Source organism: Natator depressus, chromosome 28, assembly GCF_965152275.1.
Source record: "Natator depressus isolate rNatDep1 chromosome 28, rNatDep2.hap1, whole genome shotgun sequence".
NCBI lineage: Eukaryota > Metazoa > Chordata > Testudines > Cheloniidae > Natator > Natator depressus.
Window position 1 is genome coordinate 1777351 of NC_134261.1, and position 23592 is coordinate 1800942.

Genomic DNA, 23592 nt, shown 5'->3' on the forward strand with positions numbered 1-23592 from the left:
CTCCCTCCTCCCCCCGCCCCTCCGCGTCGGCGCCTCCCTATGACCTCACCGTACGGCCCACTGGAGTGTCGAGTGCGCACGGACCGGGAGGCCCCGCCCTGGGCGGCGCCATGTTGGGACGTAGGCGTCGTTGCGCTGCCTGCTCAATAAAAATGAGGTGGGGGGGCGCGGCAACAGACAGCCCCTAATGACATCTGGGGGGTGGGGGAGGGAAGGGATCCTTTCCATTCGTTTTAGGCCTTCATTTAGAGGGGGTGTTTTCCAGGCACTGAGGTAGCCACCTCAGCTGCCTCTTGGCCAGACTTTTGCCAACATGGAGGGGTTTTGGGGGTCAGATTAAGAGTCTCTTAAAGCCCCATTGGCTGCACTGAGGGCTGGGCTCCCACCAAGGCCCCCCGTCCATGGTCCCCTCCCAAAGGGGCGAGAGTTGTCTCCCCTGCGGTACTTAGGCCCAAACCCCAACATGGCGCCCATACAGGCAAGAGGTTCCCTGTCCCACTTCGAGGACCCCCGTCCATCCCGCTCCTGCGCTAGCCACTCCAGCGCCCCCAACCCGGTCAAATCTCCCACTTCCCCCTGCCTTGTCCCCACCGCCACGGCCCCCACACACAAGCGGCCATCCTGGCTAATAGCCATTGATGGACCTGTCCTCCATGAACTTATCAAGTTCTTTTTTGAACCCTGTTATAGGCTCGGCCTTCACAACATCCTCTGGCGAGGAGTTCCACAGGTTGATTGGGTGGTGTGTGAAGAAAAGACAGTGTGATGCAGTTGACATGAACAGGCACATCATACGCAAGACCCGGGAGGGCGTTGTTCCACTCTGCTCCACCCTGGGTGAGTATAATATCCAGTGCTGAGAACCACGCTTTTAGAAAGATGGGGCCAAACCGGAGAGAGGCCAAAGCAGATCCACAGAAATGAAAACCCGAGCTGTGAGGGGAGGTGGTGGAATTCCCCATCACTGGAGGTTGTTCCCGTGACTCTGAGGTACACTGGCTGAAGGCGCTATTAAACTCAGCTCTCAACCCAACCCATCGAAGGGTAGTCAAAATAGACCCATGCCCTTCCAGAACATCTAGGAACAGCCTTAAAAATAAAACAAAGTAAGCCAAGGCCGTCGCAGGGACTTCCCTTCCACAGCCATGCCGGAAGCCCCCTCCCCATTCTCCACTGAGCCAGTCACCAGAACCCAAAATCTGTCCTTTATTGCTCGGCCACAAAGAAACACGCCTCTAAAACACGTCAGACAGCAGCGCTGCTGCACCTCTGACGTACCAGGAGGGCTCCCCCAGCGAGGAGGAGCGCGGAGATTGCTGCCACTAACCCGCTCAGTGCCAAAGCCACCCTGCGATCCTTCACGTTCCCTGTGGGAAAGAGACCGGAGAGTTAGAATTGGCATCGAGAGCTTGCATAGAGTTGATGGGACCATTGGATCATCCCATCTGACTTCCTGGCTAGCACAGAGTGAAAGGCAATGGCTTTTCTCCCCTGCATTGATCCCAATAACTTGTATTGGACTGACGCATCTTCCAGTCCGGCTTGGAAGATATTTAATAGCTATCATCTCATTCGGTAGTGAGAAGTCATCTCTGGTCGCCCGTTGGCCAATGGTGTCAACCGTACATCAACCACATGTCACATGTTTAAACCAGCCCTTCCATGCTCCCCCTGGCTGCCCCCAAAACAAACTCATTCTCCTTCTTTGCCATGCTGCCTTCAAAATTACCATGCTCAAGAGCTGGTGAACTGAGTCCAGCGCCCCACATAAGAATGGCCATACTGAGTCAGATCAAAGGTCCATCCAGCCCAATGTCCTGTCTTCCAACAGTGGCCAATGCCAGGTGCCCCAGAGGGAATGAGCAGAACAGGGAATCAAGTGATCCATCCCGTCACCCATTCCCAGCTTCTGGCAAGCAGAGGCTAGGGACACCATCCCTGCCCATCCTGGCTGATAGCCACTGGTGGACCTGTCCTCCAGGAACTTATCTAGTTCTTTTTTGAATGCTGCTCTAGTCTTGGCCTTCACAACATCCTCTGGCAAGGAGTTCCACAGGTTGACTGTGCATTGTGGGAAGAAATACTTCCTTTTGTGTGTTTGAAACCTGTTGCCTAGTCATTTCATTTGCCAACCCCTAGTTCTTGTGTAATGAGAAGGAGTAAACAACACTTCCTTATTGACTTTCTCCACACCCATCATGGTTTTATAAACCTCAATCATATCTCCCCTTAGTCGTCTCTTTTCCAGGCTGAAGACTCCCAGTCTTATTAATCCCTCCTCATATAGAAGCCATTTCATACCCCGAATCATTTTTGCTGCCTTTTTCGGAACCTGTTCCAATCCCAACAGATCTTTTTTGAGATGGGGCAACCACATCCCTCACTGTGCTGTTGTTTCTCACCTTCTACAGAGATAGCAGACTCTTTGGAAGATAGGGCTGGGAGGGGTCTTGAGAGGACATCTAGTCCAGCCCCCTGCACTGGCACATCCAAGTATACCTAGACAATCCCTGAGAGTGGTTTTTAATCAAATGGGGTGCCTGGTCCACCCATGGGCTACAGTATTTTCTCCCCCTACCTTTAGCGGTCATCTTTACCACCTCCACCCGGTCCCTGGACCTTGGAGCTGCGTCACGGCTTGGCGAAGGGCCTACCATCATATCATCCGCTTCTGCCTCAGAGGAATTGCCTAGAGAGGGGGAACGCAAGGGGAAATTTCAAAGGATAAGCCTTGATTGCACGGAGATATTAGGCTGGAAGGTGGGAACGGCTTTGATCGATAGATGATTGCAGACCTGGTTAAAAGTTGATGGGTTGAGCCACTCTTCTGTCAGGCAGACTAGAAGGAGCAATTAAGCCCCTTTCAGCAGTAGAAGCCACCACCCAAGGCACCCAATCAGCTTAAGCCCTGCGTCACAGTTCCCACCACTGATCTGGTCCCACTTTCACCTCAGGCCTCTAGCTGTCACCTTTGGGCAGGCTCTGCAAGTCCCTTCTTCGAGACTGGGGATTTAAGCTGAACCTCGCTGCCCAGCCTCTGCTGGCTCTGGGGCCATGACAGGGTGAACCAGCCAACAGCCAGCTCCCGAAGAGCAAAGTGGATTCAAAATACATGCCCCCCACACACACACACACGCACACACACAATATAAACAGTTACGCCTTGCCTCTGCCCACGGCTTCCTGCTCTCAGCCACCGCCTCGTGGGCAGAGACCCACATCCCGTAACCTTTTGATTGGCCCAACAGAAACCCCAAATATTGGGGAGCTGAAAAGAGAGCGTTTAAGGGGGATTTCTGACCACAGGAACACACAACCCAACCCCAAGAATGCCCTGGCAATGAACTGACGTACGTAACAGGTACATGAGCTACCTTCACAGATAAGGAAGATGATGACCAACATTGCAGGTTGTTCGGCAAGGGATGGTGTGAGTAGATGGATGTGCCGAGGTACGTTCTGTAGTATCTCGATCTACCTTACTGAGCTGGGGTGTTCGTGATCGTGCGAAATGTATTCAATGACTATTACGTTAAAGAAACTCTTCTCTATTGAAAAGAAGAGTGTTGCTTGACCGGGATTCCCAGCTATATAACAATGTGTATAATACGGGGCCTGATCTTGGGACAAGAACCTGCCAGTTACCTCAAAGGGGTAACTGGGGATTCTTAAGTAAAATGTAATTAATACGGAATTTAAAATTGGGCTACAAATGAAATAGGCGTTCATAACGGATCCAGCAAGCCCAGAGGTGCCGGGGCTGAGACCCGGCACAAATTAAGCCCAGCCCCCCTGCTCTCTCAGCAAGCACATTTATTCTCAAGGTGAAAGCCTTATGGAGAAGACAAAGTACGAGTTCCCGTACTCATGCTGAAAGCTTACCGGTCCCCCATACAGCATCAAAATCTTTCCAACCCGTGGGCCAAAGGTCCTGGCCGGTGGGTGGATCAGAGGGAAAGCCCGCATCAATTTAAGCTCATCCTTTTATACCAAAAGCATTTTCCTCGTCTTGTAGCACCTGGACAACCCAGCTCAGACCTGTGTATGGAAGCCACCACCTCTCTAGCATCGTTTATTCAGTGTAATCACCTGCCACTGCTTTTTCTTCCCAGAGAAACTCTGGTGACCCTCCCTCCCGGAGTAGGACATGACCCTGCATAAACCAGTTATAGCTTGGATACAATATGGTCCCCAAAGATAATGCATAGGATTTTGGCATCTGTCATACCTACCCATTAGGGATCACTCCCCACTGGGCAGAAAGAGTTAACTCACTCCCTGCTGGGAAGGACTACAAGTTTGGGACACATCTGAATCAATGCAGTTGAGTGGAAGACCCTACAAAAAACAATGGACACCTCAGTGAGCGGATGACAATGACTCCGAAGCCAAGGCAGCTGGACACGTGAACAGAGTGGGGTTGGAGCAAGAGGCAAAGGGCAGACTGTGGTGGCTAGAAAACGGAGTGAAAAATGACAAGCTATCACTTTAAGAATAAGCGGGTGGGGGGGGGTTCCCGGCCTTGCTTGGAGGCAGGGGGCTCTGCAGGGAACAGTGCAATGTGGGACTTTCAGATTGAGTTTGCAGAGAGCCAGCCTAGAGTAAGGTAGGGCTGAATCCTGCCTTAGAGAGCAGCCTGTTTTCTCTCTCTGTTTTTGGGGTTCTTGGGTGTTATTGTTCTGGAGCCGATGCAGTGAAGTAGCCTTATCTTACAACCTTCCAACAAGTGGAGTTGAGGTTTTAAAATCTCTCTTCTCTGTTGTAGGCCCTGAAACCTAACAGGGTGCAAGCTGCAACCACTGGTCTGGAGCGACAGGGGGCGTGCCCACCCCCTGAAAGAGGGGACAGGTTAGTGAGCCTCAATGGATGCTGTTAAAGTGGCCAAGAAGGGGGATCAGAGGCACAATCTATCTTGAAACTGTGACACGAGGAACCTGCCTGCTGGGTCCAGGAAATAGGACTTGGTGGACATTTTTGGCCAAAACACAAGTATATTTTGGGGGAGGGGGGAATTCTGATGCATATGTATCGATTTTTCCCTCCTAATGGAAATGGCCATGAAAAATTGGCTGACCTACACAGCTTTGACCATCTCCCGTTATTCTCTTTGATCCAAGCTATTCACCAAAATAGGGGTCATTTCTGGGAGGAGGAGACATTGACGGAGTCCGGGTACCTTTGATGCAATCCTCTTTATGCACAAAGTCCTGTTTCACTGAGTGCAAGAGGAATCAAAAACAGCAAAAGGCAATGTATTGGCTTTTAATTCCAAGCCTCTTTCCAGACAGCACTCCGCCCAAAAATCTAGCAAGGTCTTTTTCCTCAGTGCCAGTGCTTGTTTTGCCGTCTCCTTGGCTTTCTGCTCATTCCATGGTGCGTGTCTCTCACACAGATCAACACCCCCCACCTCTGCCCGCACGTGCTGTTTTTCGGGTGGAGGTGGCTATTGTTTCCACTATCAGATTCCCCAAGAAAGCGTAATTGTTCCTTACATAATTTTCCCAAATAAGAACACAAGAACGGCCACAGTAGGTCAGAACAAAGGTCCATCTAGCCCAGTATCCTGTCTTCTGACAGTGGCCAGTGCCAGCTGCCCCACAGGGAATGAACAGAACAGGGAATCAAGTGATCCATCCTGTCACCCATTCCCAGCTTCTGGCAAACAGAGGCTAGGGAGACCATCCCTGCCCATCCTGGCTAATAGCCATTGATGGACCGATCCTCCATTAACTTCTCTAGTTCTTTTTTGAGCCCTGTTCTAGTCTTGACCTTCACAACATCCTCTGGCAAGGAGTTCCACAGGTTGACTGTGCGTTGTGTGGGAAAAAATACTTCATTTTGTTTGTTTTCAACCTGCTGCCTATTCATTTCATTTGCCAACCCCTAGTTCTTCTGTTCGGAGAAGGAGTAAATGACACGTCCTTATTTACTTTCTCCACACCTGTCATGATTTTATAGCCCTCTATCATATCCCCCCTTCGCCGTCTCTTTTCCAGGCTGAAAAGTCCCAGTCTTATTCATCTCTCCTCATACAGAAGCTGTTCCAGACCCCGAATCATTTTTGTTGCCCTTTTCTGACTCTTTTCCAATCCCAGTAGATCTTTTTTTGAGATGGGGCGACCACATCTGCATGCAGTATTCAAGGTGTGGGCGTCCCATGGATTTATACAGAGGCAATATGATATTTTCTGTCTTATTATCTCTCCCTTTCTTAATGATTCCCAACATTCTGTTTGCTTTTCTGGCGGCCGCTGCACAGTGAGTGGATGTTTTCAGAGAACTAGCCACAATGACTCAGATCTCAAAGGCTGGGGTGGGGCACCCGTTTTATGGAGGTTTCACTCAACCCATAGACTTTGGGACTTACCTGGCTGTGAAGGAAGATGCCTTTTGCGTTGGAGTCTCCCGGATCGACCTCTGAACGCCCCACAGTTCTTGTCCTCGCAGCATTTGCCGACGGCTTGAGAGACTTTTACTGGAGGCGGGCTGTTAGAAAGAGGAGAAAGATGAGCTACAGTCCCCTCCTAGGCATCACGTCCAGCTACTCATGCCATCTCTGGGGAAGGGCTAAGCTTGGCTCTGACCCCGGCTCAGGGTCCCCGGAACTGTAAGCCACTGCGTTACCCCTCGGCCTCATCAGGGGAGAGCAGCAGGGCTGGGTCGTGGGCAGCCCAACCGAGCCGTCGGAGCGGGAGTCCGCCACCACGAGGCAGGAGTCAAGAGTTGGGGGCCTACCAGGGGGATGGAGGCAGGGGACACACTGGACATCAGAACCAGGAGTCGGGAACCAGTCAGGATTTTGTGGGGACAGAGGCAGGGGACGCACCGGAGGCCTGGAACCACACGGGAGATGCCTGGTCAGGATGCCAGGAAAAATCAAGCAGGTGGCTTCCTGGTCCAGCTCCTAATCAGCTGCTCTGGGACTCTGCCAATCAGACTGTGGGGTGAAGTCTCGCACTAGGGCCGGTCACCCTTGCAGACCCAAGTTCGAGACCCCCCCACCGCCCCCCATGGCTCACGACCGAGCTCGGCCGGAACTTAAATTGCATGTCAGCTCCACACCAGCCTATCCAGCTTCTCGAACTCCTCAGCACTCTGCCAGGCCCGAAACGCTCAGGAAAGAAACCCAAGATTCCCCAGAGGCATCACGTGTCCCTTTCACAGCTATTACCACGCTCCTGGCCTCTCAGGGGACACCCGGCACTGAATACACAAATAAAGCTGGAGAGAGGTTTATGCCATGCCAAGCAGAGATCAAACAGAAAATGGGCGCGTAACCCAACGGCTTGCCAAATTCAGACAGGAAATAAGGTGTAAATTTTTAATCAGTAAGGCGAATTCAGCCTTCGGACAACTTACCAAGGGTTCCTGGGCCAGTTCTCCATCACTGGCAGATTTTAGCTCAAGTGTGGGTGTTTTTCTAAAAGGAATTAATTCAGGGATGCTCTCTGGCATGTGTTCTCCAGGGAGGTCAGGTTACCTGCGATCACATATTGCACTTCTAAGTGCCCTGGATTTCAGGTTCCAATTGACCAAAGGGCATCCGGAGCTCCCACAGAAAGAGAGACACGTGATCTCCGTTTAAAGAACTGGGGACGCTGATCAAGGCCTCGTTTCAGGTCTGAACTTCTCCAGCTTCCACTCCATCTCACCTTGCCTTTGCCGGCCAGACGAAGAAGCCCTCCTGCTATCTCATTTCTCCTCTCCAAGCAGAAGGCAATTCTAGCCAGCAATCCCGTTACCTCTTGTCCTGCTTTTCGACTAGCTAAATAGATTGAATTCCCAAAGTCCATTAGTGTTATGGCAGCAGGTGCCACCAGGTGGTGCTGTCAAACAGCCTGGCATGTTCTTTTTCCCAACGTGCGAGCAAGTGTTCTGTCTCGGGAAGAAATACAACAATGTTGCTTTTTTGTGTGTATGTGTGTGTGCGCGCAACACACACTGTTTGTGGGGGGAAAGCTGTTGAAGACAGCAAGAGCATTTGGTTTCTGCCTTGATCTCTGTAATTACAATCAGCTCTTAGGGCAGAGTTGCCCCAACGTTTGAGCCAAGACTTCTGCACGCCACGCTGTTTGAATCCACTTCTGTTGCAGTCCCACGTGCCCAGCCTCCGTAGACAAGTTTTTGTGGATTTCAGACAACACAAAAAGACTCAAGATAGTTATGTCCGAAGCAGACTGTAATGAGCCACAAAGGGATCTCACAAAACTGGGTGACCGGGCAACAAAATGGCAGAGGAAATTCAATGTTGATAAATGCAAAGCAATGCATGTTGGAAGACAATCACACCTATGCATTTGCTAACAACAGGATGGGTCTACATTAGGAGAGATTAAAAAGACCGGGACTGTTCAGATGGGGAAAGAGACGCCTGAGGGAGGATAGGAGAGAGGTCTATAAAATCACGAACGGCTTGAAGAACGGGAATAAGGAGGGATTATTTACCACTTCACGAAGAACGAGGGGTCAGGCAAGGAAATTAACAGGCAGCAGGTTTAAAAACAAACAAAAGGAAGTATTTCTCATGCCTTCCTGTATATCACAGGCGGTTAAAATCTCACCCCCATATTGAGCCGAAAACAAAAGGATGTTGAACAAGGGCGTTTTCTACAAAGGGCATCCAGGACTTGGTCTGAAGCCATCATGGACTAGAAAACCCACCGCTTCCCTTGGGAGTGGGGCTAAAGCCGCCTCCTTCCGAACTTGAATGCATCTGGGTTTCACAACCACCCTGGTTCTCATTCGGGCTTTTGCCATGAGCTTCGGGAGGCCTTTCGTGCCCGCTGCGAAAGATGAGCCGCCAGAAGCCACAACGTTGCATTTCTCCCTAGACTGAACACTCGCTCACATGCAGGAAGCGATCTAAATCGAGCTCCTTGGAGCACCGGAGGAGGACACGGTATTCTAGTACCCGGCGCACCGATGCCAGTTAAAATCCCCTCCCTACTCTCCTTGCGATACGGAGAAGGAAGGACAAGACCAAAGTATTTATAGAGTCAGAGATTCCCAGTCCAGAAGGGACTCAGAAACAGTGTAAACTCCCTAAAAGTTGCGGGGGCCCCCCACCGGCGACTGAACTGTGGCCCTGCCCCTTCCTCTCAGAGGCCCCACCCCTTCCCCCACTCATCACTCGCCATTACGGCCCGTAAAAAGTGGTGGGGCTTAAGCCCTCCCACTTTTGAATGCGATGGGGCCCATGCTCCCCTGGCCCCCCTGTTCTGGCTCTCCCTTACTCTGACCATCTGATCCAGTGGCTCTTGAGGGGTGCAGTCATCTGGGAAGGCTGAATGCCACTGCTTTAGTCTGACCCCGGCCAGAGAACCGCCCTGAAATAATTCCTTTTAGAAAAACATCCCATCTTGACTGAGAAAGGGTCAGGGATGGAGAATCCACCCCAACCCTGGGTAAATCGGCTCACTGGTTAATTACGCTCATGGTTGAAATTTTGCACCTTGTTAGTCTCGCTTCCAGCCGTTGGCATGGCCGGAGCGCTGGGCGGGCAGCATGTCCCAGCGCTGGGAGGATGGGTGGCATGGCGTGGCCCCAGCCCGAGGGGTCTTGTGCACACCGCAGCCCCCAGCCTGAGCCTCTCGGCCACAGAAGGGAACAGGAGGCAGGATTGGGCCTGGGGGTGGAGCATGAGGGGGGCCAAACCAGGCTGTTTGGGAAGGCACAACCTTCCCCTGCCTAGTATACCCAACGCCCATGCCGGTACTTAGAGACGTGATCAAGTCCCTGCCGAGACCGGCTCTTTGTGACGGTAACTCGATTGAGCTCCTCGAGTCTCTCACTGTCAAGTTTTCTAATCCTTCTCGTGACTCTTCTCTGGCCCCTCTCCAGTTTATCACCGTCTTCCTTGAGTTGTGGACCCCAGCAGCGGTCGCACCAGGGCTGAACCTAGAGTTCAAATAACTGCTCTGCACCTTCTCCAGGCCCCTCTGTTGATCCATCCCCAGCATCGTTTGACCCCAGCCTCTCCCTTTCTCAGATCAACAGGCTCACATTTATCTGATCTCCCGCCTTGACACACAAAATATTTTTCAGAGCCCCAGCTTCCCAGGATAGCATCCCCCATGTGGTAAGCTTGGCCTGCCCTGCCACACCAGCACAGACACCCAGAAAATGCTGGGATCCCACTTCGGCCACCAATACCTCTCTGGGAGAGAAAGGGCCTTCTTGGATCCTAGATGTCTACATGTACATTTAGCCCTAGCAAAAAAGCTGTCCGAGCCGTGTCCCATCCTGTGCCATTATTTACCACTTCCCCGCCATTTGCACCGCATCACCCACAAACTTTATCAGAGGACACCAAAACATCTATTGAAATCAATGGGAGTTAGGCATCTAAAATACCTTTGAGGATCACTGATTTGTCCTCCAATGGGAAGCTGGCCTGCAGGTCCCTCCCACCATCACCATCTGCCACCAATTGGCTGCTGTCACATCATGCAGGGATCCCCCAATGGGAGAACAAGTTCTAGGATGGGGATCCCCTTTATAGACTCACCTGGGGTAGCAACACTCAATATGGACCACACCTGGGCTGGTTCTGATGGCAGGTAGGTGGCTGTAAGAGAGGGTGGTGCTATACACCAAGGAGTCCGGCGTCCCCTGGAAGGAATCAGCATTGGAATTTATCCAGCGTTGTTCCCTGCCCCAGCTCTCCAAGAAGCTACTGAGATTGGCTATTTAGCCTGGGCTGGATTAAGGTCCCCAGCTCATGGAGGTACATGATGGTAACCCCATCTCAGATGGCATTTAAAAGAAACGTTAGGCACGTATCTAGGTCATGCGGGGGTGGGGGGAAATGTGGGGAAGGAGCTGCCCTGAGTGTAACAGACTCAGCAACCCTACCCAAGTCTGCATAAAGCGTGAACCAAGTGTTCAGACGGCACGTGGGAAGCGATGGAAAGACCTGCCCCACGAGTCTCTGTGGGGTGTTAACTTCCTGACCCACTGCTTTGGAGAGGGGAAAACAAAAAACAAAAAAAACCCAAGACACCTGCCCTGCCACACCAGCGCAGACATCCAGAAAATGCTGGGATCCCACTTCTGACACCAATACCTCTCTAGAAGAGAAGGGGGCCCCCAGCTACACCGAAGTGGGAGGCAGGGCAGCAACACAGGGGTAGAACAATCCAATAATGCCGCTTTGTCAGACTCAAAACATTTCATGGGAAAACAAACAATGGCAATGAATCATTTAGACTCATTTTGTTTAGGCTTCATTATCTTTAATATTTATTTAGTAGACTATCTCCAGTCTTTAGACAGTAAAATTAATTTGAATATTTATATATGTCGGCTGTAGATTTTAATCAGTAAACAATAAACGTCAATTCCGCCGTACACACCCACGGCAATGAAAAAAGATTTCCATCCATGACAGTCGAAATTTGCCAGTAGACAAAGCACAGAAGTTACGAACAACAGAGTTATGAACAGATCAGTCAGCCGCGCACCTTGTCAGGAACGGGAAGTAGGCAATCAGGCAGCAACAGAGACCAAAAATAAAAAAAAGAAAAGCAAATACAGTACAGTGCTGTGTGAACCGTAAACTACTAAAAAATAAAGGGAAAGTATTTTTAAAAAGACTTGGCAAGGTAAGGAAGCTTTTTCTGTGCTTGTTCCGTGTAAGTGAAGATGGTTAAAAGCAGCATTTTGCGTCTGCGTAGTAAAGTTTCAAAGCCGTATTACGTTTTCAAGTCCGTAGAAGGTGGTTACAAGGAGGAGGGAGGCCATTGTTCTCCTTAACATCTGAGGATAGGACAAGAAGCAATGGGCTTAAATTGCAGCAAGGACGATTTAGGTTGGACATTAGGAAAAACTTCCTGACTGTCAGGGTGGTTAAGCACTGGAATAAATTGCCCAGGGAGGTTGTGGGATCTCCATCACTGGAGATTTTTAAGAGCAGGTTAGACAAACCCCTTTCAGGGATGGTCTAGATCAGGGGTGGGCAAACTGCTGGATCTGGCCCACCAGCCCTTTCAATCCATCCCTCGAGCTCCCGCTGGGGAGTGGGATCTGGGGCTTGCCCCGCTCCACGTGGCTCCCAGAATCAGCATCATGGCCCTCCTCCGGCTCCTATACGTAGGGACAGCCAGGGGGCTCCGCTCTGCACATGGCCCCCAACCCAAGCACCGCCCCCACAGCTCCCATTGGCTGGGAACTGCAGCCAATGGGAGCTGTGGGGCAGCACCTGTGGACAGGGCAGTGCACAGAGCCGCCTGGCCGCGGCTCCGCGTAGGAGCCAGAGAAGGGACATGCCGGCTGCTTCTGGGAGCTGCTTGAGGTAAGTGCCACCTGGAGCCTGCACCCAAAGCCTCCCCCATGCCCCAACCCCCTGCCCCAGCCCTGATCCCCCTCTTGCCCTCTAAACCCCTCAGTCCCAGCCCAGAGCACCCTCCTACACCCCAAACCCCTCATCCCCAGAGCCCACACCCCCAACCAGAGCCCTCACCCCAACCCCAATTGTGTGAGCATTCATGGCCCGCCATACAATTTCTATTCCCAGATGTGGCCTTCAGGCCAAAAAGTTTGCCCACCCCTGGTCTAGATAATACTCTGTCCTGCCATGAGGGCGGGGGACCGGACTAGACTGCTTTCAACTACCTGAGAGGTGGTTCCAAAGAGGATGGTTCTAGACTATTCTCAGTGGTAGAAGATGACAGGACAAGGAGTAATGGTCTCAAGTTGCAGTGGGGGAGATCTAGGTTGGATATTCGGAAACACTATTTCATGAGGAGGATGGGGAAGCACTGGAATGGGTTCCCTAGGGAGGTGGTGGAATCTCCTTCCTTAGATATTTTTAAGGCCCGGCTTGACAAAACCCTGGCTGGGATGATTTAGTTGGGGATTGGTCCTGCTTTGAGCAGGGGGTTGGACTAGATACCTCCTGAGGTCCCTTCCAACCCTGATATTCTATGATTCTGTGATTCTAGACGACCCCTCGAGGTCCCTTCCAGTCCTACGATTCGATGCTAAAACCATCAAAACCTAAAAATCGTATTCTGCCAACCCAAAATAGAAGAGCCGAAATAAAGCAAAGTTCAAACAAGGCGATTCAACGCTCAATCGATTTTCATTTGACGGGGAAATGCTAAAGTTTCCACGTTCTGCTCCCAAGCAAAATGAAGAGGGGAAAAAAAATTAGAATGCCCCTTGGAAATTCCCAGGTTCCTGCCAGCGCTGTGGGGAGATAGCTCAGTGACCGGCACTTCCTGACCATCAGGCCGGGATCATGGGGGGTGAAGAAGTCAGCAGAATTGATAAATCAAGGACACACCAAAAGCTTACAAAGCTTCACCAACGTGGGACGTGGCTTGGTGACCAGAAGCTTCTGAGATCTTTTTCAGCTTGGAAAAAGAGACGGTTAAGAGGGGATACGACTGAGGTCTATAAAATCTTGACCGGGGTGGAGAAAGTCAACAAGGAACCGTTGTTCACTCCTTCTCCTAACACAAGAGCTAGGAGGCACTCAATGAAATGAATAGGCAGCAGGTTCAAAACAAACAAGAGGTAGTATTTCTTCACCCCACGCACCGTCAACCAGGGGAACTCCTCGCCAGAGGATGTTGCGAAGGCCAAGACTAGAACAGGGCTCAAAAAAGAGCTAGACAAGTTCATGGCGGATAGGTCCATCAATGGCTATTAGCCAGGATGGGCAGGGATGGTGTCCCTAGCCCCTGTTTGCCAGAAGCTGGGAATGGGTGACAGGGGATGGATCACTTGGGTGATTCCCTGTTCTGTTCATTCCCTCTGGGGCACCTGGCATTGGCCACCATTGGCAGACAGGACACTGGGCTGGATGGTCTGACCCATTATGGCCATTCTTATGTTCTTCAACAGGGACCTAGGGACTGCGAGACTCAGAGGGACCAGAAGATTATGCTGGTGCACTACCAGGAGAGCCTGGAAGTTCTTGAGAACTTGTTCCAGGACCCATAGGACCCCGGTGGGGGCTCAGGGAAGCCAAACTTACCTTCGGACCGGCCCCGCGTTGAGCCAGACCCACCACGAAGAGAACGGCCGCACCATAGGGACACAGCGGGACCTCCAGCCAGGCGGCTTGAGGTCGGACTCTCAGTGGTGGCAGGAGGACCCTGGGGGGGACCCAGGGAAGGGAGGGGACAGGAGCCTGGGTGGGAGCTGTCGTCACTCCTGGCAAAGGCCAGGCAGAGGGACAGGGCAACTCAAACATCACCCAGGCCAGCAGCAGCCAGGGGCCAGCCCCCATCTTGTCTCTCTGCAGCAATCAAGAGGGGCCCATGCTCCAGATCCTCTTTTACTCTGGTGCCATTCCCACCTGGCTCAGGTAATTCACACCTGAGGGCGGATTGAACCCAGGGCCAATCACAGGCAGGAAGCTGTAAGGGGCAATGCAGGGCAGCTGGAGACACAGATGAGTGCTTGGGAGTTATGGGCTAAACCCACAGGGTGGGGGCCGGGAGCCAGGACTTCTGGGTTCAATCCCAACTTGAAGGGGGGGTCTGGTGGGTTTAGAGAAGGGCAGGTCTGGGAGCCAGGACTCATGCGTTCTCTCCCCAGCTCTGGGAGGGGAGTGGGGGCTGGGAGTCAGGACTCCTGGGTTCTATCCCAAATCAAAGGGGGGATCTGGTGGATTAAAGCAGGTGGGGCTTGGAGCCAGGACTCCTGGGTTCTGTCCCCAGCTCTGGGAGGGGAGGGGAGTCTGGTGGGTTAGAGCAGGGGGGCTGGGAGCCAGGACTCCTTGTCTCTACAGACACCTGAAGGCACTGTCTGACTGTGTGTCTGTGCACCACCAGGTGTGATGGTGGGGACCTGATCTCAGTCGGGGGGGATGTCTAGTCTGCATCATGGGGGTCCTTTTGGCAGGGAGGGGCTGTCCAGTACCTGGCACTCTGTGGCCTCCCAGTGTGGTTGGGGGGTCTGCATCTCCATGAAGGTGGGGACCCACAGAGCACCTGGCCTGACAGGGGTCCCCACAAAAACTCATGTTCTTTGGGGGTCCTGCCATTCCCCCCCACCCCGTGTCCCTGGAGAGCCTCTCTTTCAGGCTCTCCCTGCCCCCTTCCTTTTCGGGTGTCACATTCTTGGGGGGCCAAGCAGATCTGCCAAGGGGCATCCATGTCCACCCGTGACTGGTTCTTTCATCTCTAGCCAAACACCGAGTAACTCAGCTGCCCAGCTCTGCGGCCTTGCACGTCAGAAGAAAGACCGGGGAGCGGTTTTTAAGCTTGTGGGGGGGGTCACCCCTGAAAATAGCTGCCCCTCGGCCCGCCACCCCCCAGCTTGAGACAGGCTCAGTTTTGTTCCATCCCTAGAAATTCCCACCGGCATGAAATGTACATGCACGGCCCAGTGCTGGCACGGGGGGAGATTGGGGGACCCCGGGGGGGGCAGGAACAGGACCGCTCTTGCCCGAAGCCCCGCCCCTTGTTAAACTTTTAAATACTTTATTTTTGACTGCATTTGCCGGCCATTTCTCCACTTCGCTGCCTGCGTGATTTATCCCTGGCCCATAAGACAATGAATTTGTTGACAGTCCAAACAGCCCCCCCTCCCCAGCCTGGTGCCCCCAAAGCCAGCCCCCCAAGTGGTCATCTGGCCCTAAACCCAGCCTGGGGAGGGGAAAACGGGGCACATGGCAACTGGAGGAAGACAGCCTTGGCGGGGGGGAGGGAGGAATCTGGGAGAGTATGAGGGACCCCCCTAAATTAGAGAGAGAGGATGAGGGGGCACAAGGGAGGGCAACGGCCCCAGTGCTGAGATGCGGCCACCTCTGGGGAAGGGCGGCTGGTTAAACAGGGAACCCGTCTGGCGCCGAGATGCGGACAGCACCTTTCCTGCAGGGGGCAGTGCGGACACACTGGTCTCCCTCTTCGGGGAACCTACCCCACCCCTAGAGGGCACCCCTAAAGACAGATCTCACCCCACACAGACACTTTTCCAAAACACACAGGTTTTAATTTCTGTACAAAAAAGGACAAAGACCACATGAATCCCAGCCACGCACAGATCATTCGTTAAAAACCCCTAACGAGCGGGAGCGCTTTTAAATAAAGCCATTCTCCCCCGCTCCCCCCCCCTGCCATTAAATTCCCCTGCAGGGCCTCCCCCACCTTGCAAACAAAATAAAAATAAAATACAATTCCACCATAGCAATTATGCGGAGAGATTCTTAAAGGGGGGGGCCATTTTAACAACAGATCGTAAGATTTTGGGGTGGGGATCTCCCCCTTCAGAGACAGGTCGGGTCAGTTATATTGGGGTGAACCCCAGCTAAAAAGAGAGACTCTCCATGCTAGTGTCTCCAACGTATGGCAGAATATACACACCCCATAAGAAATGCTTTTTACTGGTATGTCCTGTTTTGGGGTGGTCTTAAAAACCCCTCCCCATCTAGAAAATGAAAACCCCACCCCCTCCCCCCCAAATAAGCTACACTGGACAGAATTTAGGGGCACCCCCCTTATTCAGTTAACCCTTCCCCAAGTACACTGCACCCCCAAAAATGTGGGAAGGTAAAAACCAATCTCAATGGGCACGAACGCCTTTAAAAACATCTGTGTAGAGTTCGGGAGCACCCCGATATTCCTAAGTCAGGGGTAACCCCTCCACACACACAAAATGCAAGGAGTTAACCCCTTGGCAGGCTCCGGGTCGTCGACAGCAGAAAGGGGTACGGGCCAAACAGCTGGCATCAAATCAGGGCGCTAGACGTATTCCCTGTTGGTGGGGGGCTGAGAAACGGCTTTGCTCCTGGGGTACGACTTCTTGTACCCCGATTTCCCAGGGCAGGAACAGGAGAGGAGACCCCCCCCGAGCAAGACCAGGGCTGACCCAGCCCAGCCGATAAAGATCGCCGATCCAAATTCATACCTGGAAGGGGGGGGGGGGGGGAGAGACTGATCAGATGTGGGCCCACCCCTTTGCCCCATAGCCCCACCCTGTTCTGTACAGCCCCGCCCCTTTCCACTTAGCCCCGCCTCATGCACCTCCAGTCAGGAAACCTTAAGAGGCAGCCACTTCTGGGGTGGGGCGGCTGTTATATGGGGATCCCTCGTCCAGCGTGGAGATGCAGCCACCTCTGGGGGGGGGGGCCTATTTAACAATCACACAGCGAAACCACAGAGGAGTCTGGGACCAGAGGCCAAGGAAAATCCCTAAATATCCAGGAAAACTGCAGGGGGACTGAACCTGGGAATTCCATATTCCCTCCCCGGAGACTTTCCCCGGACACCGGGGTCCACACCAGGAAGCAGGGGAAGGGTGGGGGGGTCTTTGATGCTTATGATTTTGGGGGTAATTCCAGGCAAACAATCCACTGAGGGCAGCCCTGCCTGCCAGGGGAGAGCACCCCTTGCTGAGCCCCCGCCCCGCTCCCTGCCCCACAGCGCCCCCGAGCGCCGCCCTGGGGCCAGCCCTGCCTGCCAAGGGAGAGCACCCTCTGCCGAGCCCCTTGCCCAGCTTCCTGCCCCACAGCGCCCCCCTTGGGTCACACATGGGAGAAGCCCGCAACTCACTTGGTGTTCACAGGTACCATGACGTCGTAGAAATCTCGCACGATCTGGTTTCCGTACCAGGAACAGGCGATCAGCGCCGCTAAACCTGGGGAGGAGAGAAACACGGGCTCAGAAAGACGGAGCCGGGTGGCATTTCGAACGTGGAAGTGGGACACGGGGCCTGTCCCCTCTAGGGGGCGCCAGCTCCCTGCTAATTTCATGCATGAGATGAATTGCCCAGGCCTCAGCCAGTAGCCCCCATCATGGAGGGGGCCTAGAACCGGGGCTCCCACCCACTCCAGGCCTGGGAACCCAGTGGCTACCCACACGCCGGCCCCTTCCTCGACTCACCTCCCACCACGAAGATGAGCCCCCCGGTCATGGCGATGCGCGCCTTCTGCACCTTGTTGTCCCCCCCGCAGCGGGTGCACTTCATGCCCATGGAGGCGACCCCAATGCCGACGACCCCCAACACAATGGAGACCACCATGAGCGCCCGCGTGGCCTGGAGAGCAGCTGGAGTGGGGAGAGAGAAACTGCGTGAGGCAACGCTGAGTAGAACCCAGGAGTCCTGGCTCCCAGCCCCCCCTGCTTTAACCCACCAGCCCGCACTCCCCTCCCAGAGCCAGGGAGAGAACCCAGGAGTCCTGGCTCCCAGCCTCCCCTGCTCTAACCCACCAGCCCCCACTCTCCTCCCAGAGCCGGGGAGAGAACCCAGGAGTCCTGGCTCCCAGCCTCCCCTGCTCTAACCCACCAGCCCCCACTCCCCTCCCAGAGCCAGGGAGAGAACCCAGGAGTCCTGGCTCCCAGCCCCCCTGCTCTAACCATTAGACCCCACTCCCCTCCCAGAGCCAGGGAGGGGACCCAGGCATCAGTAACAAGTTAAAAGACAGAAGAAAGGGTCAGTTTTCACAGTGGGGTTCCCGGGGGCTCTGCAATGGGACGAGCGCTGGCCAACGTCCTTCTCAGCGGGGTGCCCCGTGGGGTGGCAAAGTTCACGGAGACAAAATTATTCCGGCTACTTCCACCCCCCCAAGCTGGGCAAAGGGATCTCACGCCACCGGGCAACCCAACGGCAGAGGAAATCCACTGCCAATCCGTGCAAAGCAACGCACGTGGGCCAACGTAATCCCAAATATGCCCATAAAACCATGGCGGGGGGGTCGACGGTAGCCGATCCCGCTCCAGCGAGGGATCTTGGAGTCAGCATGGCTAGTTCTCTGGGAACAGCCCCTCAGTGGGCAGCGGCCGTCAAGACGGTTTTGGAACCGTCACGCAAGGGGTAGAGAAGTCGACGGGAAAAACCATGTTGCCACGAGCTAAACCCATAGGACGCCCACGGCCTGAATACGGCCGCCCCGTCTCAAGAAAAGATCTGTCGGGATTGGAAAAGGTGCAGGAAAGGGCAGCAAAAAAGGATTCGGGATCTGGAAGGGCTGCCGGACAAGGAGAGATGAATAAGAGCGGGACTTTTCAGCTTGGGAAAGAGACGGCGAAGGGGGACGGGTAGGACACAAGTCTATAAAATCGTGACGGGGGTGGAGAAAGTCAATAAGGAAGTGGTATTTCCTCCTTCTCACACAAAGGCCCCCCTGCTCTAACCACTACACCCCACTCTCCATATAAATCTAGAGTACTTCATCAACCATCTGTCCCAGGACTAGCCTAAAGCTATAGATGCTCTGGGTTAATTACAAGCTTGGTAAAGCGCATCTCCTTCCAGCTCCTTGAAATTTGCCTTGGGGAGGGAAATCTAGGATCAAAGCAGGGTGGGGGCAGGGAACCAGGACTCCTGGGTTCTCTCCCGGGCTTTGGGAGGGGAGTGGGGGCTGGTGGGTTAGATCGGGGGGGGGCTGGGAGCCAGGACTCCTGGGTTCTCTCCTGGGCTTTGGGAGGGGAGTGGGGGCTGGTGGATTAGAGCAGGGGGGCCTGGGAACCAGGACTCCTGGGTTCTCTCCTGGGCTCTGGGAGGGGAGTGGAGGCTGGTGGGGTTAGAGCAGGGGGGGTCCTCTCCCCGGCTATGTCCCACCCTCTCACTGCCTCAGTTTCCACGGCTACAAAGCAGGGGCAAGGTGAAATCCTCCATTTGCCATGTGTCCGGTCACCTGGGGGCGGGGGGAGGCCGAGTAGGAGACTTTGCCCCCACGCTGCATAAATTTAAAAACAAACACCCCAGCTCCTGCTTCCCGCCAGCCACTGAGTTTTCTCCCTCCCCCGCCCCCCCCCACCCACCCAAGGGTGACTCAACCAGTTGGCTCTCAATTCCCTGTCCCCGGCCAGCCCCACCCTCAGCGCTCGCCCCACTCGCCGGAGACAGGTGGATCCACCAGAGCCAGGCAGTTTCAGTGAAACTGCCACAGACAGAAAAATCCCTGGGAGGGGAGTGGGGGCTGGGAGCCAGGACTCCTGGGTTCTCCCCCCGGCTCTGGGAGGGGAGTGGGGGTTGGTGGTTAGAACCGGGGGGCTGGGAGCCAGGACTCCTGGGTTCTCTCCCCAGCTCTGGGAGGGGAGTGACCCTGAGTTTCAATAAACACCCTCAGGCTCTCCAGGCCCCATCCAGTTCCTCCAGTCCAGGAGCAGATTGAGATAACCTGGGTGTGGTGTTTTACCTTCCAGCCATTACTGCCCTGACTGAGGCCGCTAAGTTCCCATGTCAGCCCCCCACATCACCATCCTCTGCCCCCCAAGACACAGCCCTGCCCCCTGCAATCCCATAGAGCCCTTCACACAGCATTAGATAACCTTTCCCCTCACGGTGCCCGCAGGCTCTAACCACCAGCCCTCACTGCCCTCCCAGAGCCAGGGAGAGAACCCAGGAGTCCTGGCTCCCAGCCCCCCCCCCCCACGCTCTAACCCACCAGCCCCCACTCCCCTCCCAGAGCAGGGGAGAGAACCCAGGAGTCCTGGCTCCCAGCCCCCCCTGCTCTGACCCACTAGCCCCCACTCCCCTCCCAGAGCCCGGGAGAGAACCCAGGAGTCCTGGTTCCCACTTTTGGGTCCTATTCTGCACTCAAACATTGAACAAGGTTCCCCAAGGAGGAGGAGGAGCAGGACCTGAGGATGAAGGGCAGACCAGGCCTGGTAGGGAGCCCTGGGCTGCCACCCTGCGGGGCCACGGCCCCTGTGACCCCTGTGGTTGCGATTAGGTCTCCTATCGTGGGCTGGATGAAGGGAGTTTATTTTCCCAAATAACGCAGCCCGATAAGATTAAAGTGGCTGGATTGTTCCCCTGAACTGTTTATAAACTCCCTGCCCGGAGCGATAGAACCCAGGAGTCCTGGCTCCCAGCCCCCCCTGCTCTGACCCACCAGCCCGCGCTCCCCTCCCGGAGCCGGGAAGAGAACCCAGGAATCCTGGCTCCCAGCCCCCCCTGCTGTAACCCACCAGACCCTGCTCCCCTCCCAGAGCTCGGGGAGAGAACCCAGGCGTCCTGGCTCCCAGGCCCCCCCTGCTCTAAACCCCCAGTCCCCGCTCCCCTCCCACAGCCCGGGAAAGAACCCAGGAGTCCTGCCACAGTGCCAGCCTCCAACCACTGGCCCTCACTTCCTCTTTGTGTTGTTCGCCCGCAGCCACGATCTGTGCTCTCCGGAGGGTCTGAAAAACCTCCTTGTTGCTGGTTTTGGGGGGGCCGGGGGGGGTTTCTGTTTCTTTTCAAGTTGCGGGGGTGGGGGGGGGAAACGGGAGGAAGAAAGGTAAATGTGTAAGAGGAGGAGTGTCCCCCCCGCCCCAAGACCTCCTGGACCCCAGATCAGCCCCTCCCCGCGCTCTCTGGGGGGGCTGTTTTCCCTGTGGGGTGGGACTTTGATCCCTGGAAATTCAAGCCGCGGACGAGCCCCCCCCCCCCCCCCCGCCAGCCTGCAGGTGCAGCCAGAGTCCACCTGTGTGAGTGAGTGAGTGAGTGAGTGTGTGTGGGGGGGGAGGAGGGGGGGCCATTCATGTCGCCCTTTGTCCTGGGTCTCAGCAGCAGGGCGAGGCCCCAGGGGTGATCCAACCGGTTCGGGGGGGGGGGGGGAGGAAGACAGAGAAAGAAGAAGACGGGAATGAACCAGTGGAAGGAAAGGAAGAGAGAAGGGTGCAGGGGCGGGGTGGGGGGGGGGGGAGATCTACAAACCCAGGAGAGCTGGGGAGGGGGAAGGGGGGGTCCCCTTTAATTCACACCTCATCAATGGCAGGGGGAGGGGTCTTTAAAAAGAGCTATAAACGACCCCCCCAATTTAAAGAGGCTTTGCAATCCCACTAGATGGGGGGTTCTCCGTCCACCCCCAATTTAACGGGGCTTTAACATCTCACGGGGGGAGGGAATATTGGGGTGAATTTAACCCCCAACCTGCCAGGGAAATACCTGGGGGTTTGCTCCGGGGGGGGGGGATTGTACAGGCTGGAGGCGGATCAAAAGGAGCGCGCCGGGGCCGGGGGAGGAGTGGGGAGCAGAAGGGGCGCGCGTGGGGCAGGAAAGGCGGGATCCCACAACTGGAGTGGGGGGGGCGCTCGGGGAGGGGGGGCAGAAAGGGTGTGCGGGGGGCGGCCCCCAGCCGGGAGAGCACAGGGGGCGCGTGTGGGGGAAGGAAGGAAAGGGCGGGGGGTGTCCCTGAGCCGGGAGAGCACAGGGGGAGCGTGTGGGGCGGGGAAGGGGGGGCCCCAGAACTGGAGCGGGCGACTCGGGGAGGGGGAGTGCTGCGTCGGGGGGCAGAAAGGGTGTGCGTGGGGTGGCCCAAAGCTGGGATAACAGAGGGGAGGCGCGGGGAGGGGGGTCCCCCCAGAGCCGGGAGAGCAGAGGGGGGGCGCGGGGAGGGGAGAAGGGGGCCCCAGAACTGGAGCAGGCGGCTCGGGGAGGGGGAGTAAGAGTGTGCGTGGGGGGGCCCAAAGCTGGGAGAGCAGAGGGGGCGCGCGGGGAGGGGGGGTGAAGGGTGTGCGTGGGGGGGGGGGGAAACCAGCGACTGTTTATAAAGGCGCGCTGGGTTTATCAGCTAAAGTTGGGCAAATATTGACTTTGTGGGTTGGCGGGGGGTGAAGCGAGGAAAGCGCTGGGAAACGGGGGGGACAGCTCCCCACGAACGGGAGTGGGGGGGGCAGAGAGGGGGCTCAGAAGTCACGAGAGCGTCTCCCCTCCCATTGCAGCGGGGTCCCCCCCCCGGACTCACAGCTGAGGTTGAGGATGGAGTCGTAGGCCTTGCACTGGATCTGCCCCGTGCTCTGCCAGGCGCAGGACATCCACAGCCCCTGGTAGACCGCCACGGCCGTGATGATGCTGTCCCCGGCGTAGGAGGACATGCGCCACTGAGGCAGGATGGTGGCCGCGATCAGGGCCACCCAGCCCAGCAGGGCCAGCACGAAGCCCAGCAGCTGCAGCCCGGAGTTGGCCATGGCGAGCCACCCAGGAGAGAGGAAAATAAAGGGGGGGGGAAAAACCACGCGTGGATCCGGGGAAGGGGGCGCGCGACCCAAACAAAGCCCCCCCTCAAAAAAAGCAGCAGATGTGGGGGGGGGTCAAAGAAAAAACGCGCGTGGATCCGGGGAGCACGACCCCCAAAAAACACGGGTGGATCCGGGGAGCGCAACCCCCCAAAAACACGGGTGGATCCGGGGAGGGGCAGGCGACCCAAACAAAAGAAGTGTGTGTGTGTGTGGGGGTGGGGAATGGTCCCTGGAGAAAGCGCGCCGCGTCCAGACGGCTACAATCCTCTGCCCTCTACCTGGCCAGGTAAATTGTTCACCTGTTTTTATGCCCTGGGCGGGGAAGGGGAGGGGACAGGCCTGGGGGGGAGGGGAAGTTTCATGACATCACCCCGGGGCCATGGGGACGGAAGGAGAGTCATTAGGGGCGGTAAAACCAGGGCAGGGCAGGTTCCGGCTGGGGGGAGGGGCGCTCAACCCCGCTGCCCCCCCCCCGCCTGTCTGAGCAGAACCCCCCCTCCCCTCACCCACCCCCACTGCCCCCCCGCGAGCTGAGCAACTTCCCCCCCCTCCAATGCCTTCCCCACTTCCCATTCCCCCCACACCCCAGCCACCCACCGTGACTCAGTTTCCCCACCTGTACAATGGGAAGATTAGCTGGGGGGGGTGTCTCAGTGTGTATATGGGAAGTGCCTGGCACCATGGGAGTGGGGGG

General features: G+C 55.4%; 1 protein-coding gene and 1 long non-coding RNA gene across 4 annotated transcripts; one reads left to right on the forward strand and one right to left on the reverse strand.

Moving 5' to 3' along the window:
• The first annotated feature begins 59 nt into the window (after positions 1-59).
• On the forward strand, positions 60-14496 carry LOC141978808 (uncharacterized). 3 transcript variants are annotated; one of them, XR_012636427.1, is made up of 4 exons: positions 60-157; positions 691-837; positions 4766-4848; positions 13849-14496. It is a non-coding gene; the product is annotated as an uncharacterized LOC141978808 (long non-coding RNA). The 3 variants fall into 3 exon arrangements; XR_012636425.1 differs by lacking the exon at positions 13849-14496 and having other exon boundaries at positions 4766-5155; XR_012636426.1 differs by lacking the exons at positions 60-157; positions 13849-14496 and adding an exon at positions 372-478 and having other exon boundaries at positions 4766-5155.
• A 1922-nt stretch (positions 14497-16418) lies between these two features.
• CLDN7 (claudin 7) lies at positions 16419-23172 on the reverse strand. Its single transcript, XM_074941143.1, has 4 exons — positions 22625-23172; positions 17835-17999; positions 17505-17589; positions 16419-16860 (listed from the first exon to the last, which is right to left on the reverse strand). The coding sequence occupies exons 1-4, from the start codon at positions 22845-22847 to the stop codon at positions 16695-16697; spliced, it is 639 nt and encodes a 212-aa protein (XP_074797244.1). The 5' UTR covers positions 22848-23172; the 3' UTR covers positions 16419-16694.
• Positions 23173-23592: the final 420 nt, after the last annotated feature.